Source organism: Euleptes europaea, chromosome 7 (assembly GCF_029931775.1).
Source record: "Euleptes europaea isolate rEulEur1 chromosome 7, rEulEur1.hap1, whole genome shotgun sequence".
Classification (NCBI taxonomy): Eukaryota; Metazoa; Chordata; class Lepidosauria; order Squamata; family Sphaerodactylidae; genus Euleptes; species Euleptes europaea.
This window is the reverse complement of record NC_079318.1, coordinates 61944167-61971089: the sequence shown is the minus strand read 5'-3', so window position 1 is coordinate 61971089 and position 26923 is coordinate 61944167. Positions and strand designations below refer to the sequence as shown.

Here is a 26923-nt window from a genome sequence, read left to right as displayed (position 1 = left end):
TACTGCATCTGTTTTCACAAATCTTATTTTTGCAGTGAAAATAAAATTTAAGGTACCAGGTCTCATAACAATAGGCTTTTTTGGTCCACCTTTCTCACTGAGATTCAAGGCAGATTACATAAGCGTAAGTCAAGTACAATCAACAGGATGGGACATCCAATACAATAGGGTTTGGACTACAGAAATCTAAACGCATGAACTTCTAAACATGATACATTTAGTGGTATAGAAAGTATCTAGATATGGAAACTGTTGAACTTAGTATTAGGTAGCAATAGTGGCGTAGGTTAGTCCTTCTCCATTTATCAATGCAACATTCTGACCATTTCAGTAACTGTTCTATTTACCTGTGCAAAAAACTCTCTTGAATAATTCCGTTTTGCATAGTTTGCAGAGTCAGGAGAGTAGCCTTCCTGACCTCCTCAGGGAGGTCAATCCATAAAGTGGGGGCCACATCAAAGAATGCATGAGTATGAGTGGTTATTGATTTTGCCCATTTGTAGGATGGTACATGCGGAAGGCCTTGCTAGGATGAGTGAAGTTGTCATGGTGGTGCATAGGGAGGTGGTCCTGCACATAAGAGGGATCAAGCCCATGAAGGGCTTGGTATGTGATAGTCAATACTTTGAATGAGCCCAGTAATTGATGGGCAGCTGATGGAGTGACTGCAGAATGGGAGTGATATGCATGTTCCACCTAGCTACCTCTGACTGGAGTCTCAAGATATCTGCCTTCCCACCCACCATCACTTCCATCTTGTCTGGGTTTAGCTTCAATTACTTGCTTTCAGCCATTCAACCACATCAGTCAGGCAATGTCTCAGGACCTCTATTGCATCACTGGGAGATTTTGATAGAGGGATGGAAAGCTGGGTATCATGGTATTCATTTCCAAAGCTACAAATTATTTATTCTAAAGGCTTTCTTTACATAGAGGTTGAATAACACAGGGGGGGAAATTGCACCCTGAAGAAGCCCACAAGACAATTCCCAAACTGAAGATAAGTTCTCAAAACTAGAAGGGAAAGAATTAGACTTCTCTAGGCAGCTGAATGACCTGTATATTTATATCCAGACTTTGCAGGACTGGTTAACACAGGTGAATCATGATTCTATCTACATGGTGTGTATTAGTGAGGACGTGACTCTTTCAAGTAAGAGACCCCCATCCATTTATAGTCAGCCACACAATGAGAAACTTTGATGGATCTTTTTCCCCAGGATACAGGACAGTGGATGCTTTACTCCAGCGCATGTTTGAAGCAGAGATATCTCCAGAAGAAGAAGGTCCTTCACTGGATGAGATCTTAAACCTTTCTGCAGATGATATTTACCTGAAGAACCCTACCTTTGACAATGCTGCATAACCTTCAGAATGAAGGGAAATTACTGGAAGTGGCTGGAGCAGTTTTCTAGACCTCTCTGCACCTCACGGTACAATGTTCAAACTTACTGCAAGGCCCATCTACCACTTCCACTGAAGAGGTATTGCTGCCCTGGTCCCTGACTTCTCCCTCCAAAGCATTAAACATTCCGTAGTGCTCATTTAAAAAAATAATGTATATAAATCATGAAAAATACAGTATTTTTGTTAAAAAGGGAAGCACATTGAATGTGTCCAAAATTTTTGACTCTATCTAGACTCTTGGCATAAAACATAGTATTAACTTGTGTACATTTTGGTACTTTGTAACCTCATTGTCTACAACCAGCAACTTTTTGTGGAAGCATTACAAAACAAGATGTGGGAAAATAAAAAGCTATGTATAGACCATAGTGCTGTGCATACTCGCTTGATCTCATAGATGAATTTCAGGCAAAGCAGGAATAGGGGTAGGGCACATATCATTTTTTTCTTATCTGTACATGCTTACGTTACAGCATGAACAAGTGTACATGAGCAGTTAAGTGTTCAAAGGCAGGTCTCAGTGCAGCAGACTTGATACAGTAAAGGTTAAAACAGCTATGAGACTATTGTCGAAGGCTTTCACGGTCAGAGTTCATTGGTTCTTGTAGGTTATCCGGGCTGTGTAACCAAGACCATGGTTACACAGCCCGGATAACCTACAAGAACCAGCTATGACACGTTTATCAAATGTGTACCACAAGTTCCTTACTCGGAAACTACTCTGCAGCTGGACAGTTGCTACCATCCTGCTGGGGAAACTTAAATGTAGCCATTGGGTGCATGAAGCTTGCATCCCCTTCCCTCATGACCATGATCCTAATCCAAATCTGACAGAACAATTCTCAGTTGTGTTTATTCCTTGGCGACTTCACAGGCTTTGGGGGTATCAGATGATCCCAATCTAAGAGGGAACATGCAGGACTTAACTAGCAATTCATTGTTAGTAATAAAACTGGAGAACCCACCTATTTCCCTTCTTCTGGCTGTTTGTTCACAGCAATTGCCCTGTCCTTGATTTCTACTTATCTGTTTCCTCACATCTCCAAGAAAAAACATCAAGAGGTAGTAAGTCCACAAGGGTAGCTACATTAATCTATAGCAGTAAAATTAAACAATTCTGATGGCACCTTAAAGACTGCCGTAACTTATTCCAGCAAGACCTTTTGTGTCAAAGCTCTAAAAAGGTTGTTTTTATTTAAAACTGCAAGATTAACCATCATCTAATCTTAACCACTTCATACAATTTGCCAGACATTATCCAAGCTATAGCCTGGATAAAATCTCTTCACAGGAAATGTACAAGATTCCATTTCTCCAGTTGAGTCTGGGATTTCTGAGTTTATTTACGTGAACGTTTATTTTCCACAAGCAACACTGCAAGCCTGTTACGGAGCACCTTTACTTTGCTAGCGTAAGTACTCAGAAATAGGTCTCTCAGTCTTGCCCGTAGAGATCCCAAAGAAGGCAGATGGTTGCAGTCTTGCACGTTCAGCAAAGTGTGGAAAAAATCTCTCCAAACTTCTGCATGTGGAATCCTGGAGAAGGAAGCATAAGGGCAAAAAGACTTGACTTAATTATCTCTTAATACAAAATGCCATACCCACTGTTAACATTTCTAGGGCAAATGGTGGTCCCCCTCAGACGAGAAAAAACATTCACTCCCCCCCTTTAACTCTGTGGCAATAATTCCTGGAGTAACTAGAAGGACCTCCTCCTTCCATATGAAACTAGCCGTCCACCCCAGTCATCTTCAGAGGACCTGCTCTGGGAGCCCCTGCCACCTGCGGCTAGATAGGTGGCAACCTGAGAAAGGACCTTCTTGATTGTGGTACCAAAACTTTGAAACTCCCAGCCCAGGGAGACTCATTTGTCACTCTCTATTGTCTTCTGCCAGCAGGTGAAGACTTTTTTGTCCTGTTTGGCATACCACCAATGTTATTGCCTCCACCCTGGTTTTTGGTGCTATGTCTGTTTATATGTATTGAACTATTGTGTGTGTTGTGTGTGTGTGTATTCTCATATATATATATATATATATATATATATATATATATATATATATATATGCTTTATTTTATATGTTTTAGTATCGAAACATTTGATGTTTGCCACCTTGGGGACTCCATTTGGGTGAAAAGGTGGCATAGAAATGTTTTAGATAAATAAAATAGAAGGCAGCTACAAAGCTACACTCCCTTGAGCAAGTACTGCATCCTGTGACTCTCTTCAAAATGCTACGCTCAGAGAGCAAAGCAGGGCCATGTTCAGTTTTGACCCCTGCCCCCAGCAGACTTCTGTCCCAGAGAAGGCCTACAAATCTGCCATTACCTCTTGAGGAGAGGAACTGAAATTTCATCTTCAGTTTTTTTAGATCCTCAAATTGCAATGGAAGTATCAAGAATTTGCTGCTGTAATCTAGAATCATAGAGTTGTAAATGGCCATACAGGCCATCTAGTCCAACCCCCTGCTCAATGCAGGATCAGCCTAGAGCCTCCTGACAAGTGTTTCTCCAGTCGCTGCTTGAAGACTGCCAGTGAGGAAGAGCTCACCACCTCACTAGGTAGCCAGTTCCACTGTTGAACAACTCTTACTGTAAAAAAATTTTCCCTGATATCCAGCCGGTATCTTTCCACTGATAATTTAAACCCATTCATGCAGGTCCTATCTTCTGCTACCAACAGGAACAGGTCTGTGCCCTCCTCTAAGTGACAGCAATCATGTTCCCCCCTCAACCTCCTCTTCTCCAGAATAAACATTCCCAACTCCCTCAGGAGTTTCCTCATAGGGCTTAGTCTCCAGGCCCCAGATCATCCTCGTTGATCTCCTCTGCACCCACTACTACATTCTATCCACATCCTTTTTGAAGTGAGGCCTCCAGTTACTTCCAGACTTCAAAGGTTTAGTTTAAATCAGGTGTTAAAGGATTCATGAGGGTACCAGAAATATCTTCCTGGTGGCCATACAAATAAATTCAAAACGGATTCTACAGAGATGCTCCTGATGCAAATATTCAAACAACATTTATGTGAAGACACGAAAGGAAAGCAAAACCTTCAGCTCACTAGGCTGATCTGCCCAGGAAAAGGTGTCTTAAGAGTCTCACCTGCTACATAATACAGCCTCATTTTCATCCAAAGGATAATTATATTGGAGCCAAATCTGCCCACGTGTATATCTCCAACTGAAGGAATCCTTGATTCAGAGATCTTCTGCTGAGGGGCTAGTTGTGCGAACACTCCAATGGCGAGAGGCCCGCTAGGCTATTTCAAGTTGGATTGCTTGGGAAGTTGGTAAGAATGCTTCTCATTTTATCTTATAGTTAGTATTTGGGAACTGTGGGTGTTTTGCTACTGCTTGTCGGTTTTAGGCTTATGTAAACTACAGAATGAAGAATCACTTATTGGGTTTTAAAGTATCTGATTGTATAAGCCTGGTTTTAGGTATAACTGAAGATCTTTTTATATCTGAATGGATACATATAAATTAGAAAACCACAGGTAGACACAACTGAGGTACAAGAAGAAAAACAAACCATCCTTAAAATTGTTAACTCCATCCTAAAGCCCAAGTCCCTCAGTGTTCATAATGGGGTTGGATCCGAAGGTGACTGTGTAATGCGCTTATGCTAGCAGAATGGCAATGTCCCCTTCCTACTTAGCCCTGCAATACTCAGGGATTCTTCAGCAAATATAATGTTGAAAAGTGTTACTAGAAATGTAGAAAATTTGAAAAACACTTGAAGACCAACCTCCTGAATACACCCTCTGGCTTCCATACACCTTGCTCATTGCTGACTTTCATGTACGTGCCAAGCAGCATACAGTACACCGTTCCAGCAATTCCAAAATAATCAGTCTGAAGAAATAAAAGGGAGAAAAGGGGACAGCTGTAGAAAGTTTATAGTTTGGAGGGAGGAATGAAGTATTTATTCTTCAAGTGTCATTTGGACCTATACCCTTGCCTCTCAAGTTTTTTTTACAAAGCTTTCCAGCATCAAATAGTAGTGATCAGGCTCAACAAGAGAAGTGAAATGTAAGAACAATATTTGAGTCTGTCGGAAAAGTGGTATATAATTTTTTAAAATATATATCAAGTTTTAGCATTTTGGCATGCTGCCTCCCATGGGTGAACAATACTATGTCCCATTATGAATTATTTTCCAGAAGGTGACACTAAGGCAGTCAGCAAGCATATCACAGCCACCAAAATCTTCCCACAATAACTCCATTTATACAAGTCTTTATACGCAGACACAATCTTTGTAATTCACGTGTACCTGGTAATTCCATGGCTTGTGCATCAACATTTCAACACACTGAAATCCAGACGTTTCACACTTCCCTGTGAATACAGTTCCTTCAGGAAACAAGTTCATGTCTATACTTTGGCCAAAGTCAATGATGGACAAGCCATGAGATTCGCTGTCTATATCACATGTGTCCTCATCTAAAAATCTGTGTGTCGAAAAGAAGGATGGTTAGTACCAACAAGGGCAATGTGACAAGTCAGGGTTTCCTTTTCATTTTTTAAAAGTGAAATACTTGCCTTTCACCAAAGATAAAGTTGTCAGGTTTAACATCACCATGAATGATTCCACACTTATGAAGCTCTTCAACCATATGGAGAATTTTTATGGCAAAGTAGAGAACCAGCGCTTGGGGCATCACCTTTTCTGGCAGTTTTTTATATATATTTATGGTGTTCTAAAAACAGAGCAGGGGAGAAATTGCTTAGACATAATGTAGCCAAACACATTAATATTTCTGTATTCCTATTACACACCTAACCTAGGAGTAAACCACTCAAAACAATGGGGCTTTCTGAGAAAATATGCATGAAATTCAGCTGCAGTTATCTTACTTTAGCCCCACTAAAATCCATGGAAGCTGCGCATGAATGCTATTTAAAACATTAAAAAGGTAAAGGTCCCCTGTGCAAGCACCGGGTCATTCCTGACCCATGGGGTGACGTCACATCCCGACGTTTACTAGGCAGACTTTGTTTTACAGGGTGGTTTGCCAGTGCCTTCCCCAGTCATCTTCCCTTGACCCCCAGCAAGCTGGGTACTCGTTTAAAACATTAAAGTAAGATTAAAACACGTATAAATATCTACTATACAAAACAAAACAGCACCTAAACAAACGCGTGAACAGGAGGGAGGTTCAATGAGAATCAGTGAAGGAACACCAGACAAAACAAAAAAAGTCTTGACCCACTAGTGGAAGGCAATGATAGAGGGGGACAGATGAATCTCCCTGGGGAGGGAATTCCATAATTTTGGTGCCATGACTGAGAAGGCCCTTTCCCAGGTTGCCACCAAGCCAGAGTCAAATGGCATCCAAATCAGGCCCTCCAAAGATGACTGCAGTGGTTGGGTAGTTTTATATGGGAGTAGGCAGCCCTTTTAGACCCAGTTCTAGACAAGTTCTTCTATACTTACCAGCAAAGTTCCATAACCGTAAAGTTCCCCAACTAAAATGCTTCCATTTCGGAAGAAGTGAGCAGAATAGAAATGGATGAAAAGATGACGCAGGCTTGGCTTAAGCCTTTCTGTCAGTTGAGTTGCTATGTAGAATTCCCAGGGGCTTGCAGGCTTCTGTACCTACAAAAGAAAAGGTTCGGCTTTGAACTAATGTGGGGAGATAACTATCCCCAAAATTAGTGAAACCGAGGTCTTGAAGCCATTTATTGAAACAGATCTTGTATCAATGGAATATTTCTCTAGGCCTTTTCACCACTGTAGCTTGTTATAAGAAAGGATATAGTCAGCTTCACATTTTTGAGGTGTCCAGGCAGAATACTCCTTGCCTCCAGCCTGGCTAGATCTCGTTCCAAGTGAAAGCATGCCCCAAAAGTCTTGTACAATGGCATACAGAACTTTAGGATATGCTGTTATTCCACAGGTTCCTAAAATGGCCAGAAAATTAGAAAACTGAAGATTATCCTTCTTCAGTGCAATAGACCAAATCATGTCAGCTCAGGATTTTTTGTTCAATATTTTTTCAGTTGATCTTGAATTGTGCAGTTTGTAAACATCAGAAGTTAGTAAAAAATTAGAAGAAGTAAACATTAGAACTATCTGATGAAGGGAGCTTTGATTCTCAAAAGCTTATATCCTGGATATCTTGTACTTCTGCAAGATGTTACTTGATTCCAGTCATGCTCATCAGAAGCTCAGGTTCATTTTTAGCTTGCTTTCTAAGAATCAGGAGGTTTTCTATAGCCATAATATACCTTTACCTCTGGATAAATTCCAGTTTTAGTTCTTGAGGATATATAAATAAGAACAAACCAGAACCAACATTTCTTATACTGTGACACTGTCACACTTCTGTGGGTGAATGATGCCCATATTGTATCTGTCACTAACAAAAATCCCATAACTAGCAAGAGCACCCAGTAGTGGAATTGGATTGGTTCCTTCCTTACCCAAGATCCTTCCCACCCAACCTAACCAGGCCAAAGCATACATGTTTATAAGGTCAGGCTCGCTCTGGAATTTAGGGGAGAGCAAGTAGGAGTTAATTCATGTTGCTTTAGCAGTCAGCATGTTACACTGGAACCCAGGTATTTAAGGGTCATGTGGATCCCAAGGTCTAAACTAAGCATGTGAGACCAATGTGTGGGTGCTAGTCCGAAAGAAAAATATGGATGGACAAACAATAACTCAAAAACAGTACTATGAATTCTAGTATATCCTGGATCTTCTGCCAAGGTGCAATGATTGTATTTTAAGAAAACCCTTTGCAACATGCAAACATGTAGATCTGGATCAGCTTATGACCATATTGATATCTACTTGTGTATGCTGTCGAGCTGTGCATTACAAGGGAGGGGCCATGGCTCAGCGGTAGAGAATCTGTTTTGAATGCAGAAGGTCCCAGGTTCAATTCCTGGCTTCTCCACTTAAAAGGATTAGGCCTTAGGGGAACAATCTCTGCCTGAGACCCTGACGGCTAATACCAGCCAGAGTAGACAATATTGTCCTCAACAGACCAATGGCCTGACTCTTAAGTGTAAGGCAGTTTCATGTTTGTAACAACGCCACAACCAGTGCAGCCATGTGTAGCCCAAAACTAAGAACTCCTAACAACTTTAGAACAGAGAGATTAAAAAGTATTCAGCACTATTCAAAGTGATCTTTTACGGCAGTAGAGTGTAGTTTTAGGCAAGCAGTTCAAAATTAGAACCAAACTCACTTACTTTCAATATTACTTTCTGATAATTTCTTGTGTTGGCCATGCCAAGGATAGAGGCTTGATAGACATGCGCAAAAGCCCCTTCTCCAAGTAAACAGTCAACATGGAAGGACGTAGAATCTGATGTTGTTTAGGAAGAAGGGGGGGGGGAATTAGAACATAGTAAAAATTATCCATTTCATTAAGTGGCAGGTGTTAACATTCCAACCCTTTTAAAGTATTCTCAAAATAAATTCCATGAAACATGAGTTAAATTGCTTTGAGTTGCTACATGAGATAGTGTTTGTCAGACAGAAATTGCATGTGGGAAGAGGTAGCTTGCTACTTTATCTTTTTAAATCTAGCATTATATCTGGTCTACACAAGCAACAGAGATGGTAAAAAAGACTGCACCAATTCAGATGGAGGAAAAAGGTGGGGTAATTTTTTCTTTTTAATGTTTCCCAAGTAAAACTCCCTGCAAATTTAAAAAAAGCACACCAATTATAAACGGCAATGGTAAGGGAACATTCTACACAGGGCTGCCAAATGGCGGAAAATTTCCCTTTAACAGAGGCTTAATGTATAGAGGCAGGCAAATGAAGCTTTTCATGGCATGGAGATAAATAACCACCTGGTGAATAAAACCCTTTCAAATCTGTATTAAAGGGACAAAACATTTTTCTCTAGACCAGTTGGCAACCATAATTCCATGACATTCCCTCTCCCCACTCCAAAGTGCTATAGTCCATTCTACTCTTTCACGCCCCTTCCAAGATGGATACAGGTATCCAATATCATGTCCGATGGAACTCAAGGCTTAGGTTTGTCTCCTGGAATGGTAACAAGCTATTCACAAACAACATAAAATACATCCTTTACATGCTCAGTAATACATTATTATGAAGCCCTATTCTAGCCAGGGCAGCATGTATTCAGTTCTTAAATAGAAATTCTGTGCCCAGGCAAGCCATATTCCATGCCAGAAAAACTGAAGTCTGAAGCCTGTCTAAATTATCACAAAAATGGCCACATTTGCTCAATGTCTGCTGCATAATTTATTATGCATTTTTTTACTATTTTGCTAGTCCTGAGGTAGGGTAACAACACTGAAGACCCCTCAAGAGCCACTTGAAAATCGGTGTCAGCCTCCTCTCTGATTTTTGAGATCGGAGCAGGCATTGGCTACATACTTTCAAATATATCACCACAGCCATAAGGGTGAGAAACTTGGCTTTAAACTTATGTGTGAGCGGTGATCCTTCATATTTTGAATTCTACACCCCTTAAGACATTCTGTATTCCTCAAGAAAATGCACAGCCCTGTTATTAATTTCAGTGCTATGCAAGGGACATATATTGTACGTGCTGAGCTATTTATATAACCATCACCAAGTTGGCTTTGGAGTAACAAAAATGGCTCCAATCTTGCAGAATGCAAACAAGACTAAGGCTGAGCTTCAATTGCTGATTCCCTACCCCCCTTTGCACCTGGAACACACTCAATGGACCCAAACGGATCCATTTTCAGCACTTTCACCGTTCGCATCACACCCAAACAAGCTTACAGAAGCAAGCTAAGTAACCACTGTGTGTGCATCTTACCCAATCTGAGTTGCGCCTTCGGCTTCAGAACTGGAAGGTTTGATTCCCATTCAAAAGTATTTTTGTAGGCACTTATTGGTTTAGTCACCTCGGACAGGAGCTGGCAAATTAAGCCGACATCCCAAGGGTTTTCAATTACTTCATGTAAGAACAAACGGTAAGTCATAGACAAGAACCAGGGGGAGAAAAAAAAACAAGATCCTTTCACAGACATGCATTTTCAGTTGTTGAAAAGTCAAGCTTAAATAATTAGTCTGAGGGGCTGATGGGCTGAATCTTAGTGCAATCATATGGTCTGGAAAACTGGTATCAGACTTAATCCCCCACCCTCCCCAATAGCATGGAATCACGTAAAAACCCTGCCTTCAGAGGCACTGGGCTTTTGGGGCCACATGGAAAAGCCACTATGACAGTGCATCTAAGAGACTTTTAGCAGTCCAGTCAACCCACTAGCAGTGTGACCTAACTGTGCTGGACTACAACTTGGAGACCTGCTTAAAACCAAACTCAGTCCTGAAGCTCACTGGGTGACCTTGAAAAAGTCACTCTTTCAGCCTTCCTCACAGGGTTGTTGAGAAGATAAAACTGACAAGGGAAGACTGCACAGGTTGCCCTGAAGTCGGCAACTTTAGCATTCAGATCTGATCACCGTCCATCCATATGAAAATATCCAATTCTAGTGGGTGCCTAGCATTGTATTAAACAGAGGTTTCCAGCATGTTCTGAGAATGACATTTTCCTCAAGGCACAGGGGCTAGTAAGAATTGTCACTGTAAGCATCCTTGCAACTCTCTAAATACCTACCCTCAAAGAAAGTTTGGCTATTATTCTCCCTATTGAATAAAAATGCCTGTGCTCAAAAGACATCAGGAATACCTGACGGTTGAATAAAACAGTGAACACCCATCAGAATTCATTTTTACCTATTAATGTTGAGTCGTCCATGACTATGTAACTATCACAGTGTTGCATAGGAGGGCAGGAGAGAGCAGAGGCTATGCTTGCTGGCTGGTTTCAAGAAGAGTTTTGGGTGGTGGGGTGGGTGCCTTGCCCGACTCTTCTCTTTACGGGTGCCTTGGAGCTGTCCCTCCTTTTCTCCTCCTCCCATGGCCCCTGTCTCTTCGACGTCTCAATGCTAACTGCTCCAGCGCTTTAGTGATATGTTCTATGTAGTTCTACTGGAATAATTCTTTAAAATTATTTTGCAGTCCTGGACTACATTCTTCCTTTCTAGCGCAGCACTTTACCTTTATCCTGTGTCACTTGGCAGGCGTGCACTGGAACAGAGTTGAAGGGCGTAGAAACGTATTGTGCCGCAGGAGCAAAGTCTCTTGTACTGTTAGGATTGGGAGCCAGGGTTTTGTTGCAGTGAACCCACACGGTACAGTCACCTGTCAGGCACTCAGCTGGCAGACTTCCTTCCTGAAGAACACACACACACACTCAAGCGGCATCTATCTTTCTTTTCAAAGCAAAGAGCTGAATTTCATAAGAGGGATTTAGAAACTTAAAAGCAAACTTGAATTTCACCAATTCCATTTTGTTCAGCCTTGCAAGAACTATTTCTCTCTGATGTAGGCCGCATGCTCACAGTGGCTCAGTTTAGATGCAAGGCAGAGCCACGGTTTGGCAACTGGGAGCACACACCACAAGGGGGAAGGAATCAAACCTCAAAAAGGTGCTAGAATTACTCTTTTTCGTACAAAGTGCTCTGAATTTAATGGGACATGTTTTGAGTATAAAAAAGCCACTATTACAAGCAAAAGTATAAAAATGAACGCAGTAATATAAGGAGCCCCGTGGAGCAGAGGGGTAAGCTGCAGTACTGCAGTCCAAGGTCTGCTCACGACCTAAGTTTGATCCCGACGGAAGTTGGTGTAAAGAAAAGCAACCTTGCTCTTCTTCTGATCACCAAACTTTGGTTCAGGCTGCGGCCTTCTATGTCTTCAATGTCTTGATATCAGACTCTGGGAGCTGATGACCAGCTCTCTCACAAACCATTCCCGTGAGAAACCATTCCCATTTCCCATGGGAAGCCACCTCACTTTGGGGGGGGAAAGGTGTGGAGACCGGAGGCACCATCACCTCCACTTCAAAGCAGCTCCATTTCAAAGCCTTCCTATTGTAAATCAGCTATCTGTTCTTTTGGTGACAATCCTGTTAGAAGCCTGACATCTCAAAAGCTTGAAGGAGCCCAGATGTTTTGTATTGCTGCAGAGATGCAAATACATCTGTAACTTCAAAAGGCCTAGAGGTGTCATGCCAAATATCTTACAAGTTTATTGCGTCCCCAACATCTCATTGGGCGGAATGGCCATCACCCAATGAGATGGGAGAGATAAATATGAACTCTGTTCTAATCAAAATCATGAAGCTTGGGAGGGAGACATGCTGGTCATGTCTCCAAGCGATCATCATCTGGGAACCATGAAGGGCTGACACTCTGCGTGTTAGGACCAAAACTGGGTCTTGGTAACTATAAATCAACTAAAACCTTGCATTTGTTACTCTCTTGGAAACTTTGCCTATTTTGCCTGAAACTTAAAGAACTACTGTGAAGTTAGAGATTGCTAAGATTTCTTGTTTTTATGCTATCTGCCTCACAAACAATTTCCTTTCTGTAACGAGCACATTTTATTAAATAAACTTATAGACTTTATTTTGAAGTCTGAGAAACCTTTTTTGGGTCTCAGGGCTAAATCCAAGTGCCTGAGTGTGTGTGTGTGTGTGAGAAACCACCTACCCTAGTGTTTTGTGGCAATAAGCCTCCCCTGGCAGAAGCTCTACTCTGCAGGGACGGTTTTTGCTTGTTTTTGACTTTTGGGAAACTGGCTGGGGAAGAGTAGCTCTCAGCTCATCCCTGGGAAAGCCAGCCTTTTGGAATTGAGAGCTGGTGGCGAAATACCTGTACTTTGCTCAAAGGGGGAATCCTGGGGCACAGTAAGGAATTTGGGTTTCCTTAGGGAAACATTTAGTGACTTTGAACTACAGAGGAATCGGCCTGCTGGAGAGCAGACCGAGTCTCCTCGACAAGGTAGCAGAGTCTACCCGCATTGTGCTTTAGGGAGAGTCCTGAAGCCCAGTGGGGAGTTTGGCAACTTTTGACCCAAGGAGGAACCGGTTTGCTGGAGAGCAGGCCGGACCTCCTTGACAGTTGGTTCCAGGTAGCCGGCTCAAGGTTGACTCAGCCTTCCATCCTTCCAAGGTCGGTAAAATGAGTACCCAGCTTGCTAGGGGTAAAGGGGCGATGACTGGGGAAGGCACTGGCAAACCACTCCATAAACAAAGTCTGCCTAGGAAATGTCGGGATGTGACGTCACCCCATGGGTCAGGAATGACCCAGTGCTTGCACAGGGGTCCTTTACCTTTTTAATATACTTTAACATGCAAAGATTATCAACACGATTAATCACGTAAAGCAGGGGTGTCAAACTCAATTGTTTAGAGGGCCGGATATGACATAAATGTCACTTGGTCGGGCTGGGCCTCGCCAGACCAGATTGAGAGTGGAGGGGGGTGGCTGCCTTTGCTGGCCGGTTAAGAGCTCTCAAGGGGCCGGATCCAGCCCTCTGGCCTTATGTTTGACACCCCTGACATAAAGTGTTTTATTTATTTTTTTAAAAAAACAGCACTTGGGAAGATCCTGGCCTCAAGAGGAATGGAACAACTCTTGCAACAACTGCAACAGAATAAGAATACCCAAGTAATAGCTGCTCTCTCTCAACACCCCACTTTCAACAGCATGCTGTTGAACTCCGGAACAGGTGATCTGTTCTTGGGGATGGCCTGGTGGTTCTCCAGGGTCTCAGACAGAGGTTTTACATCACCTACTAACTGATCCTCCTAACAGGAGTAACCGGGAATTGAGCTTGGGACCTTCTGCATGCAAAGCAGGCACTAAGTCACAGCACCTCCCCAAAAAGTACAATACAAAGCCATCAAGGCATTTTGAATAAGTACACTCCAGGGATGCGGCAGCATGACCCAATGAAACTCTACCTCATTAAGGGAATGTAAGCCCAGGGCTACTGGTTGTGTTTGTTGCTGCGAGTCTCTCAAAAACGTTGCGGTATTAACTGGAATTAATTACAGAATGTCTCATTTACAATATCCTTGATTCATGCCTCTGTTATAGAGGCCCTTGACTTACTCCTGGTTTGGCAGCACAGTCTGCGAGACGCTCTCCTAAGACTTTTACTTCAGTGGGCTTCGGAGGTGGCTGGAGGACCCTAGAAGAGGGGAGTTTGAATTCAGAGTAAGTCTTCAGAGGTCTATATGCCCAAGGTGGAAAGCAGGATCGCAAATTATAATAACAGAATTCAGAAGAGAAACAAATTAAGAGCTTCACAGAGACTGTGACTACAAATAATTGCACCAAAAATCCTCAAATAAGATAACGTGGCCTTAGTTGGGTGTGTGTGTGTTAACTTCAGAAGCGAGCAATATTGAGCTCCAGTCAAATCAAACCCTCTGCCTCTCACTTCCCATCTGCCCCTGCTATTAATTCCCTATCAACCCTAATAATTGGCCCTACCTTATCATTTTTTTGGTTCCACACTAATTTGCAAAAAGTGGTTTCACCTTGAATAGAGGTGAAAACATTATGTGTGTATGGAAGAAGGGGGGGACATATATCCCATTCCTCCTTCAGGAAGCACAGAGCAGTCTCTGATCTAGGCACTGACCAGAAAGAAACCTGCTTAGTTTTAACAAGGTAGCCTTATCAGATGCCCTTCAGGCCCTTCCCTCTGATCCAGGCAAGGTGATACCTAATGGAGAGATGGGCATGCCATGAATTGCAGAGGGGTGAGGAAAGCATGCACCGCAATTTAAGAAGGATGTAGACAAACTGGAATGTGTCCAGAGGAGGGCAACAAAGCTGGTGTGGGGTCTGGAGACCAAGTACTATGAGGAAAGGTTGAAGGAGCTGGGTATGTTTAGACTGAAGAGGAGAAGACTGAGAGGGGATATGATAACCATTTTCTAGTACTTGAAGGGCTGTCATATAGAGGATGGTGCTGAGTTGTTTTCTGTTGCCCCAGAAGGTCAGACCAGAAGCAACAGGGTGAAATTAAATCAAGAGTTTCCGTCTAGACATTAGGAAGAATTTTCTAACAGTCAGAGCAGTTCCTCAGTGGAGCAGGCTTCCTCGGGAGGTGGTAAGCTCTCTTGCCCTGGAGGTTTTTAATCAGAGGCTAGATGGCTATCTGTCAGCAATGCTGATTCTCTGACCTTAGGCAGATGATGAGAGGGAGGGCATCTTGGCCATCTTCTGACCCTGGTGGTCCCTTCCAACTGTATGATTCTATGATCCTGGGCATGGAGTAGGGGTCACTGGGGGTGTGGCGGGGGGGGAGGTAGTTGTGAATTTTCTGCATTGTGCAGGGGGTGGGACTAGGTGACCCTGGCGGTCCCTTCCAACTCCATGATTCTATGATTCCATGTATTTGTTGGTGTGTGTAGAAAGGGGGCAGGACTAAGCTTCGGAGGCCGTTTATGGGACACCTGGCAATATGAAGCCCAAGAAAAAGAAGAGTTGCCCACCTCCCCCCACCCCTTCATTCACTCCATGATGCCCTTTGTCTTGCTTCCTGTACTCTTCCTAAGCTGAAGGAAGTCCAAACATGATCACAGGAAGGCCACTTAAGACGATACCATCTTGTTATTCCTACAAAGTCAGTCTTTTATTACTTTAACTCACTCTGCATTCTCATCTTCAAAGATGGTGAAAGCAGGAGCTGCAGCAGGAGCAGTGGACTTTGCACTGTCAGTATTGCATGGCCCTTAAAAAAAAGAGAGAGAGATAAAGAGAATAAGGAAAAAAGAGAGGAGTGGCTTTGGCTTTTCATAACCAGGCAGAAGTAAGGCAGGGGAGGCCTTTTACAGACAAACTGTGCATATTTTTATTAACCAAAGGACTCAGAGATCTCTCTCAGTTGGACTGGAGATCTAGTTAGTACCTCGGGAAAGAAGAGGGAAGTTGGGACTACAGAGACTTCAGATTCCCATTCATTTTGGATTCATCCTTTTAGAACACGGTCACCACAAGTGGATGCATTGCCTCACCAGTGCCAGGCGCAAGGGGACCCACATTTCCTAGCACTTAATATTCACACAAACAAATAACCATCTGCGATGGGCCGCTAGAGCAAGACAGAATTTTTCCCCAGCCTAGCGGGCGCTGATTCTGGCCTAGTTCTCCGTGAGGTGGGAAAGCTGTGTCTGGGCTCCACCAGACTGGCGGTGGAAGGTCACAGGATGGAATGTTTTGCCACAAGGAAGCATTTCCACATGTTTAAAAGCAAAACACAAAACGAAACCAAAAAACTAGCACATGAAGGAGAAGGTGACGTTAAAATCCTTTTCCTGGACATCTAATTTGCTATACAGACACTTATTTTTGTGGGGCATTCCATCGCATCAGTCTGTACCTGCAGTCTAAAGTGCTACAGGCCAGACACCCCCAAGAGTATTGGGCCCCAGAGTCCTTGCACTGTGTTACATCTCCAGCATGAATCTGGACCTTGAAAAGTAGAAAGTTCGTGCAGGATGTTTCCTGCCTGTACAACAATCAACCCCTGCCAACTGTGTGTTTCCTCCCAAAGGAGACTAGCTACCACCTGACCAGTTATCGCCTCCTTTTCTTTATTGTCTTTTGCATACCCCAAGGCTGAATCACTGAGAAATGGTATGATGGTAGGGTGTTTATGATTCTAAAGAGAGGCTTTAGCCATTTCTCCTCTAGGAAGAGACTACAAATTACTTTTGTAGGCAGTTTATTTCCAGTCTTTGCCTGCCCATTTCCAGATGTGCCTGTGCTAACTACTCAATGGGTAGGAAGGCATTTTGCATATGCTAAGAGGTTCTGTTATTTCATTTGTCCTTGGGCTCAGCCTCAGCACTGAAAACAGGTTCTATAGGTGCATCCTAACAAGCCTAGCTAAAGTTAATCCCTAGACCTACAGGAGACCTATAGGTTTCAAAAGCATCCTCCTCTGCCTGTCCTCAAACAGAGACAAAATGTTTCTGTTCCTTTCACTGCACTGGCAAGTCATTTAGAAGGCAGAAGTGGGGAAAAGTTGGTCTTGTTTCCCATTTCAACCAGGAGTGTTTTTGGCATGTGCAGTCCAAGAAACAAAACAACCCTTTGTAAAAAAAGCATCTTCTTCTATTATTCCATTGCAAAGCCACTTATAGACATGTTTATTTCCCAAACACTGGAATAATTCTAATGAATTATACACACAAAGCGTTGCTCAGGACATCTTAACTCTACCAAGAGCATACTCAGTTAATAAAGCACAAGTTAACTTCTCCAAAATCTTGGCATTAACAAACCCATTACAAACCCTCATTATGAGGGGAACACACACACATAAAATCTTCTTGATATTTGTAGCTAGTCATACCTTGATTTCTACAATAGGTTTCAAATGCATCCTCCTCTGTTTCAGACACCATAGTGGAATCTTTAGAAGAAGTTGCATGAAACATATCCATTATGAAACCTAGTGAGACCAAATAAGAAAAGAATATTCAATGGTCAGGCACAAAAGACAGCCCCACCATCATCTCAAGAAGGGCCCATCTCTTCATGAGACACAACATGCTGGTTTTGACCATTAAAGCCTTACACAGCCTGGGAACTTCGTATCTTTGAGACCTTCTCTCCTGGTATATCCCCCGAAGATCTCTACGGTCATCTGACAACAACTTACTGGTGGTCCCTGGCCCTAAGAGTGTGCGGCTGTCCTCAACGAGAGCCAGGGCCTTTTTGGCCCTGGCACCAGCCTGGTGGAATGCTCTGTCTGGTGACATCAGGGCCCTGCGGGACCTTATAGAGTTCCGCAGGGCCTGCAAGACAGAGCTATTCCGCCAGGCCAATGGCTGAGGACAACTGCAAATATCATCTGCTGGCCTCCCTATTATCCCCCCTCCTGTTATATTATTAAGAAGATGTACCGCCATGTGAAGCAAGACTAAAAAAACCTGCTGGATGGTGTTACTTATAATTATTTAAGGAAACTGAGTTTGACAAGGTAAAATTCTCCCCTGCTTTCATTTTAGTTTTCTTTTTTTTTATATATATAAATTTTATTGGGTTTTATGATAGAAATTTTCCATTGCATTAAACAACATCTATAACAATATCGAATTTCAATTCTAACCTAAAGTTGTTATAATTCCATATCATATAATTAAAAAGAGAAAAGAAAAAAGAAAAAAAAGAAATGGAAAATTTTTTGACTTCCCCATCACCTCTATCTGCCTCTTAATAAAAAGTTCCTCCCGTCATAGGTAATCTAATCTTGATAAAATATCAATACCATATATAAAAAACCATAATCTGTTAGTAAATATAATTATGCTTATTCAATATAAAAAAAAATCAAAAATAATCCTCTGGATCAGATTAGAAAATATTCTTCCATTCTTCCCAATTTTAACTCATATTCACAATAATGCATCCACGCCCCCCATTCCCCCAAAAACCGAACGTCATTTTCTTCATTTAGAATAGCTGTGAGTTTTGCCATTTCTGCCACTTCAAACATTTTAACAATCCAGTCTTTTTTCTCTGGAGTTTCTAGCCCTTTCCATTTCGCTGCATAAAGCAGTCTCGCAGCTGTTGTGGCATATATCAAAAAGGTTCTTTGTGTTGCTAAGTCGTCTGGAATCATACTCAATAACATCATTTCTGGTGTTTTGGATATATTCTTTTGTAGTATTAATCTCAGTTCGTTATAAATCATGTCCCAGAAGTCTTTGGCTTTGTCACAGGTCCACCACATGTGATAAAAGGAACCAATTTCTTTGTTACATTTCCAACAAGTAGGGGACATCGTTTTATAAATCTTTGCAATTTTCTTGGGTGTTAGATACCATCTATACATCATTTTATAGATGTTTTCTCGCACTGACTGTGCTTTTATTCCTTTTAAATCTTTAGACCATAATCTTTCCCATTTATTTAAAACAATATCATGTCCCACATTTTGAGCCCAATCGATCATAGTTGGTTTAATCGTGTCCTGCTCACAGTATATTGTTAAAAGGAGATTATACATTTTAGAAATCAGCTTTGTATTATTGTCTAGTAGAATCCTTTGAAAAGGAGATTTTTCTTTAGAGAAACCTTTTTTTGCATCTTGTACAAAAACTGATTTGATTTGGTAATATTGAAGCCATTGTAAATCATCCTTAAGCAGTTGAAAGTCTTTTAGTGAGCATTTCTTTCCTTCCCAATTAATTAAATCTTGATAAGTAATAAATTTGTCTGGTCTAAGTGGGCGCAAAGTTAGCATTTCTTGGGGTGATATCCACATCGGTGTTTCTGGTTCCAAAATGTGTTTATATCTCATCCAAATACGAAGTAGAGAGGACCTGATTATATGATTACGGAATGTTGCTTGTAACTTAATTTTATCATACCACAAATAACCATGCCATCCACTTAAGTTATTATAACCTTCCAAGTCTAGCAAACGTACATTTGACAAATCCATCCAGTCTTTTAGCCATACTAAAGCTACCGCTTCAGCATAGAGTTGAAAGTTAGGCAGTGCTAAACCTCCTCTAGTTTTTAGATCCACCAAGTATTTATAAGCAGTCCTTGGTTTTTTTCCTTGCCAGATGAAGTTTGAAATGTCTTTCCTCCAAGTTTCAAAATATTTTGTTTGTGATATTATTGGTAAATTTTGGAATAAGAAGAGCATCCTCGGTAAGACATTCATTTGGATCGTTGAGATACGTCCCATTAATGACAATTTTTTGTTTGACCATATAATCATATCAGTTTTAATCTTACCCCATAACTTGAGGTAATTGTTGGTTAACAGATCTTTATTCTTTGCAGTGATCCAAATTCCCAGGTATTTAACTTTGTTAGCTTTGCTTTCATTTTAGTTTTCTGTCCTGGAATCTGGCACTGGTTAGCAAGATCTGTAGCCACTAACTAGGTGCAGAGTGGGATAACAGCAACCTTAGTTTTGGGTTCCTGTTGCTCCAAAGAATCTGCCAGAGACCATCATACCTGGCTTTGTTTTTTGATTGACCCACAAAATTTACTAATGCCCCCCCCCCTCACTATTTCATCAGCTTTTCATGCCTTTGGCTGTATGCATGTCATTTGATAGTTAATCAACTCAGAAGTAACTGACACTCAACTAAGTGGAAGTCTGGCTTAGGTCGCTTCAAGTTCTGTGAAGCGGAGATTCTGAATTTTGAAAAGAAACCACATACTTACCCAAGGCTTCTTTGGTGTGAACAGTAGGAGATGGCTGCACTAAAGATAGAGCCATTTGCATTGTCGTTGATGTGTTTGGGGTGGCTTGCTGATTACCAAATAAAATGGAAGACTTCCGGCCACCTGATACTGAACCAATAAGAAAAGTGGTAAGAATTTAACTGCAGGGTATGCGCTTTACATTTTTGGATTCTGTTCTGTGCTCACACTCCATTATTATGCACAACTGCCACAGAGGACACACAACAGTTGCACTATAGAAGTGGCAACAACATTTATAGATTTACAACCCACTTTTTGATGAGAGGTCTCAAAGGAGCTAAAAGATTAATATTTAAGCTGTGACTTTCAGTACCCACTGTTAACTCAGAATTAGCATACATTCCACTAAAGGATAGAATTCTTTAATCCAAAAGAAACATCAAAATAATTACATAAACAGAGATTTCCGGTAGATAACATGTAGCCAACTGAGGGTTTGTAAACCAGATGCAAATCTTTGCAAGCAATTCTGATATTTTGACCTATAAATCCTGAATGGTCTGGGGTCAGAATACCAGAAATATCTGCTCCCCTATGAACTTCACCACCCGCTCAGGTAGAGGTGTGAAGGCAAGACTTCGTGCTCTACCTCCATTAGAGGAAAAGTAAGCCATTACTAAAAGTAGTCCCCAATGAGGGGCCATGGATCAATGGCAGAACAGATAGATGCTTTGCATACAAGAGGTCCCAGGTTCTGTATATGGCATCTTCAGCTACAGGATCTCAGACTGCAGGTGCTTGGAAAGATCTTTCTCTGCCTGGGATCCTGGAGAGCCACTGCATCACAGTAGACAGCACTGAGCTAGACAGAGCAATACTCTGACTCACTCGATATAAGGCAGCTTCCACTACAGCTCTGCTTGCCCCAGTTATGGAGCATCATCTTAAAGAAGGCCCTGCTGGCCACTTTCATTGTCTTTTTGGAGGGTAGCCGTGTTAGTCTGTCACTAACAGTAGGAAAGAGCAAGAGTCCAGTAGCACCTTAAAGACTAACTAAATTTCTGGCAAGGCATGAGCTTTCTGAGGTATCTGAAGAAGTGAGCTGTGTCTTTTTGGAGACAGGGAAAAGCTGCTTTTCTCCCAAAAGCTCTGGTTTTATTGGGGGAGGATGAAAAGGGAGGATAAAACTAGCTCAAAGCTTCTTTCTACCATTTGCTGTATTTAGTTGTTTTTTTAAATTTGCTACCACTGTCCATGTATTTATTTATTTTTTACATTTTTGTTGTGAGAGTCCCTTGGCAACTTTTAGGGCAGAAGTGGCAGGATGTAAGAACTTTAATAACGTTGTAAGGGAGAACGATTCAATTTACTAACATGACATCTCTTTTTGGAGTTTGCATACAAAACGTACATGTTTGTACATAGTGTTATGTCCAGGCCTGACTGCTCCATGTGAGAGGTGCCCACTTTATTATAGAGCCTGACCACTGGTGATCCCTTGACTGTGGCCCCTGAAATTCCATAATCTTGGCCATAACACATACGAGGGGGCTAAGAAACTCTTACAAAGATAGCAGGACAGCAGATTCATTTACCGTCTCTCATTTCTGTAGAACACGGCAGCTTCTGATCGGAAGCATTCAGTTGCCTGCAGAGAAAAACCAACATTGAAGGTCTCCAGCATCAGGTCCATTCTAAAGAAAACGAATTCTGACAAGACGTAATAGGGATGCCGAACTCTGATCCACAAATAGTACAGTGCTTAGGCGGCCTTTTTTGACCCGAGTGCTTGAACGACGTGAAAACATCCACCTCAAAGACTATGCTGCGCCAGCAAACAGAAGAGGGTTACACTTGGCCAGACACAGTGTTTATGCTGTGGTGTAGTAGTTAAGAGCAGTGGTTTGGAGCGGTGGACTCTGATCTGGAGAACAGGGTTTGATTTCCCACTCCTCTACATGAGTGGGGGAGGCTAATCTGGTGAACTGGATTTATTTCCCCACTTCTCCACATAAAGCCAGCTGGGTGACCTTGGGCTAGTCACAGCTCTCCTAGAGCTCTCTCAGCCTCACCTACCTCACAGGGTGTCTGATGTGGGGAGGGGAAGGGAAGGTGATTGTAAGCCGGTTTGATTCTTCCTTACGTGGTAGAGAAAGTCGGCATATAAAAACCAACTTTTCTTCTTCTTCAGATCTTTTCTTTTTTGTGCATGGGACTAAGAGACTAAACTAAAACTGCTTTTAAAATGTCCACATGACATTTTCCACCTCTGCTTTCCGCCTCTGTAGTTCTGCACTCACTGCACACCCTTAGCAATACAATTGCATTGGAGGCAGCTCCAGAATGGGCAGCCCCTTATACCATGCAATACTACCAGCATAGCCCCTGCTCCTAAAAGATGCTTTGTGAGAGGGGTCCCAGAAGGGGCATTAGGATACTGACGGGAGAGTTCACTTTCGGAACAACTGTTTCAGATTCTAATTTTCAACAGCTGTCGGGGTGTGGAGAGGATCCCTCCTCCGGATCCTGCTGACGACCCGCCTGCCCTTTCGCTTGGCACCCATAACATGCGCTCAGCCATCTCTGCTGCGCTAAGCAAAATAATCTGACATGCCGCCAACAAAGGGATTGCCTGTTCTTGTTCTAGTGTGACATTTCGTCATCATCCCACTCAAAGGATGAGTTTGCACATTTCTTCTGTTCACATAACACTAGCAGTATAATGGACTACTTCACACGAAGGGAAAAAATTACATTTAAAAACTAGTATGGTGGTATTTCCAGGGGTTGCCATGGTGCTTAGAAGCAGAGAAGAAAAGCGGACCAGATACAAGGATGAGAGAGCATAGAAATTCTTTATCTGAAGCTGCAGCAATATCCCTCAACAGCCCCACAGAAGACTTAACACAACATGAGAGGGACGTTATTATGACAACATTATTATGAAACTCCATGATGACCCAAGACTAACTGATGTGGGTTGCTTTAGTGAAGTTAATGCATTAAAAATATGGAGGGGAAAACATTTTACATATAGGTGAGACCTGCTGGAGAAATGGACCTCACAAAGTGGGAGTTTCCCACTTCAGCTGCAGTCTACTAAACCCAATGAAATGTTGGTCCTGGAATGAGCGGACTCTCAATAACAGCATAAAAGGAAAGGGAGAGCTGCACAGGGATGGGGGAAGTGACAGATATCACCCCTCTCTTCAAAGATGCAAGGGCCCTTCCAGTTTCAGAAACAAGAAGTTGGGTACAAGCCAAGAAATGCGCTACTTCTACAATTTAACGTTGAGATGCTGCTGACAAAACCCAGCACATAAACAGTGGGATAGGAGGCTAGGCCTTAGCACAGTACAATGCATTCCTAAGGAGGGTCACTCTAGTCTAAGCCCATTCATTTCAATGGGCTTAAATTGGAATAACTACACATAGGATTGCACTGATAGCCTATGTGTGGTACCATCTCCCACCAGGCATGTCTCCAGTTGGACATGGAGTCTGACAGATAACAATCACAGGGCTGAGACGATGTGCATTAGACACAGACTTTTTACAGGTACCATATCCCACATGAGGTGTATTGCCCAGTGTGTGGTATATGCGTGAGATTCTGCTTTCCGCCTCTTACAGGTGGCGTGCTGGCTTAGGGGGACAGCCAAACAGAATCAATACAGTTAAACAAAAGAAGTTATCCAGAGCAGGAGTTGAGACTCCCAGTTCTTTTTACTTACTGCTCTACATAGTGGTAGTCGTGGGAGACGGCAGCACGTTTCTGAGGAGGCTGAACGACATCTTCTGAACCGACCTGAAGTCTATGTAGACTTTCCTCACATTCCTCGATATCAAGCTTGGTTCTGGAAGGATCCTTTTCAGCCATGGTGACTGACGGGGACACCTGCTGTTCCTGAAGCTTTTCGGCAGGCTGTAGAGATGACGCCGCAGCTGCTGAAATCTCTGCTGCTGTCTTGAAAAGCACTGATGCGCTCCGACGCTCCGTCCCCAGCGTCAAAGAATGCTGTGGATATCCAGCTGGGGAAGGGGCTGCCCACTCTGGAGCTGCCCCAAGCTGTCCACATGGGTGACCCTTTCCAAATACAAAGGAAAGAGCATGTTGGCAAACCCAGCTTTGCAGTCACAATATAGCTACTGACCCCTTCAAAAATGGGGACGTTTTGATATTTCACCATAAGCTTTGAAAATTAAAAGACCATGTTTGAAACAGCTTATGGGTATTTTAAAAAGTCAGCGTGTTGGGTCTAAACTGTTAATAAAAGGCCCTTTTAAATTTGCATCTCATCCTATCCTGATACACCTCAGGATTCAATATGTACATTCAGATAGTGCCCGCCACTGACAAATTTGCATGCAGAAGTTCTCAGATTCAACAGAGCAGCCAGTTGAGGAAAGACCTTAGGAAGTGGCTGCCAGTCAGAGTACGCAATATTTGAATGAGCAGATCCAGTGGCTTGACTAAAAAAGTAAAAGACAGCTTCATACATTTGTTAAATAATACCCTCCCCTTTCCCCAAAGGGCAAACAATAGCTTGCACAGACCTCGAAACCACATTTAACTTGGATTCTGGAACAGCCACTTAAATGTTGTTGTGCATGCCCTTACACTGTGCACGGATGGCATTCTTAGAAGGACACTCATGCTTAGTCTTAACACAATACAGGGAGAAAGGTGATTCAAGAAACTAACTTGGACCTCACAAATTGTAACCAAGACTTCTTAGTCGAGTTCCTCACTACAGCGCCAACATTTGAGATTGCTAACGTTTCTATAAAGGAATTCCATATCACATTTCGATGTACAGTATCACAAACGTACCACTGTGGTGCTTAGCAGGGACTGGTGAGTAGATGGCCCTTGCAGAGTTTTCTGCGAAGAGGATGATGTCTGGGAGAGAAGATGCAGTTTCTGTTGCAACGTCTGCAGCTCCAGTAGGTTGTTCTCTTTCTTTTTCATGAATTCTCTGTCTTCGTCCTCTGAAAGTGTCAAAAACCATTACTGTACAAAAGCGTATGAATACCTCTCGTGGTTCCCCATCCCACCCTCCCTGATCCATTCTGCTATTGTAAAAAGCTGGTAACACAGGATAATCTGTTTGTTGGTTTGTTGGTTGCAATGTCTGCAAAAGGACAGCTGGGATCCATCAGAGCATTTCTGAAGATTGGCGGATTTTCATCTGTGGAGCGCAAATGGGCTGCGGTGGGAGTGGGGAGGCAAGAAAGGCACACTCCGCAGGTGAAAATCCTTCCATCCACAGATACACTTTGGTGGATCCAAGCCATCACTTCTCTAGTTTTGGGGTTTCCCCCCAAAAATAACCCCATATTTTCTAATTTTTTCAGATTTTTCTGCAAACCCAGGGTTAAAGAGCATGCCCAGAAAGCTTTTCCTTTAGTCCTATCAGATAAGACTGCTGCTTTTGAACAAATACAGATGATGCACATGAACCCTGAGACAGTCCATATGGGGCTGTCCCTGATGACTGTTTGGAAGCTTCATTTTGCGCAGAATATCACTTCTTATTATGCTGATAAGAGTGGGCTGGAAGGTGTGCATTGGCAGTATGTTGTACTGTGTTTACAGTGGTTCCTTATTACTTTTTGTGCACGGTTCCGGGCACTGAATTCGGCTTATAAAGTCAAGCTTTGACTTGTTTAGATTGTGAGCTTGTGAACAGAACCATGTTTATTTTGTCAAGTACCTAAACATTTCAGGCATTTGCTCTTTCTGATTATAAATCCCTTAATACCCTTAGAGCTCACACCTAAGATACAGCCTTCGCCTTAGGTCTAGACAGCAATCATTCAAGAGAGCCATTTTAACAGCACAATTTACATGAGGGGAAGCCACAAGGCCTTGCAGGACTGGGGAAATGCCACCCCCCACCCACCCCACCCATCCCAAGTCCTCTCCACTTGCTTACCCCCTTCACTGCCTTCTCCTTCTTCCCAAACCCCATTCTCCACCTCCCTTCAAATCGTCCTTACTTAAAAAATGCCTGGTTGTCTGGAACTGTGACATTGCAAGATCTTCACTGGCAATTTGGTGGTAGGGGGAGAATAATAGGTGATGTGTACACAAGCACACATCACTTTATTGGGTGAATGTGTGTAGGGCGGGCTAACCCAATTTTTTAAATTTGGGTTTTGTTTAAAACCTGGAAGCTCCCCCAGGTTTGTAAAAATATCTCCCTTTTATGTACCTGGGCCAGTTGGCTTGGATACAGACTAACGTTTTGTTAGGCATAAGGATTTCTTCCTGTAGAGTGTGACATGTCCACCCCCCCAAAGCAGCCCAACAGGCCAGTGAAATCCTATTCCAGGGAAAATCCATTGTGTGGATTTCCTGATCTACGCTTAGAATTATATATGATTAGTATGGACAGAGGCAATTCCACAACCCCCTTCCCCTGCAAAATTACTAAAGTGTACTGTTTCTGAAAACAGTACACTTTATGAACTTTTTATTTAGGCTGCCTTTCAGTGACA

General features: G+C 42.5%; 2 protein-coding genes and 1 non-coding gene across 3 annotated transcripts in view; 2 read left to right on the top strand and 1 right to left on the bottom strand.

Annotated features, from left to right (window-relative positions):
* The window catches only part of LOC130480241 (two pore channel protein 1-like), a 29276-nt gene extending 27809 nt beyond the window's left edge, over positions 1-1467 (top strand). Inside the window, exon 18 of the mRNA XM_056852694.1 lies at positions 1221-1467. Within this exon, the coding sequence (XP_056708672.1) occupies positions 1221-1366 (146 nt within the window). The 3' untranslated portion in view covers positions 1367-1467. The remainder of the gene's footprint in view (positions 1-1220) is intronic.
* A 1279-nt stretch (positions 1468-2746) lies between these two features.
* The window catches only part of BUB1 (BUB1 mitotic checkpoint serine/threonine kinase), a 32902-nt gene continuing 8725 nt past the window's right edge, over positions 2747-26923 (bottom strand). Inside the window, exons 9-23 of the mRNA XM_056853020.1 lie at positions 25254-25411; positions 24154-24506; positions 22015-22067; positions 20438-20566; positions 17601-17699; positions 15893-15974; positions 14342-14420; positions 11439-11613; positions 10192-10329; positions 8612-8727; positions 6849-7010; positions 5954-6111; positions 5685-5862; positions 5157-5263; positions 2747-2942 (exon numbers count right to left, since the gene is read on the bottom strand). Of these exons, the coding sequence (XP_056708998.1) occupies positions 2747-2942; positions 5157-5263; positions 5685-5862; positions 5954-6111; positions 6849-7010; positions 8612-8727; positions 10192-10329; positions 11439-11613; positions 14342-14420; positions 15893-15974; positions 17601-17699; positions 20438-20566; positions 22015-22067; positions 24154-24506; positions 25254-25411 (2183 nt within the window). The remainder of the gene's footprint in view (positions 2943-5156; positions 5264-5684; positions 5863-5953; positions 6112-6848; positions 7011-8611; positions 8728-10191; positions 10330-11438; positions 11614-14341; positions 14421-15892; positions 15975-17600; positions 17700-20437; positions 20567-22014; positions 22068-24153; positions 24507-25253; positions 25412-26923) is intronic.
* TRNAS-UGA (transfer RNA serine (anticodon UGA)) lies at positions 8239-8313 on the top strand. The gene has a single exon. It is a non-coding gene; the product is annotated as a tRNA-Ser (tRNA).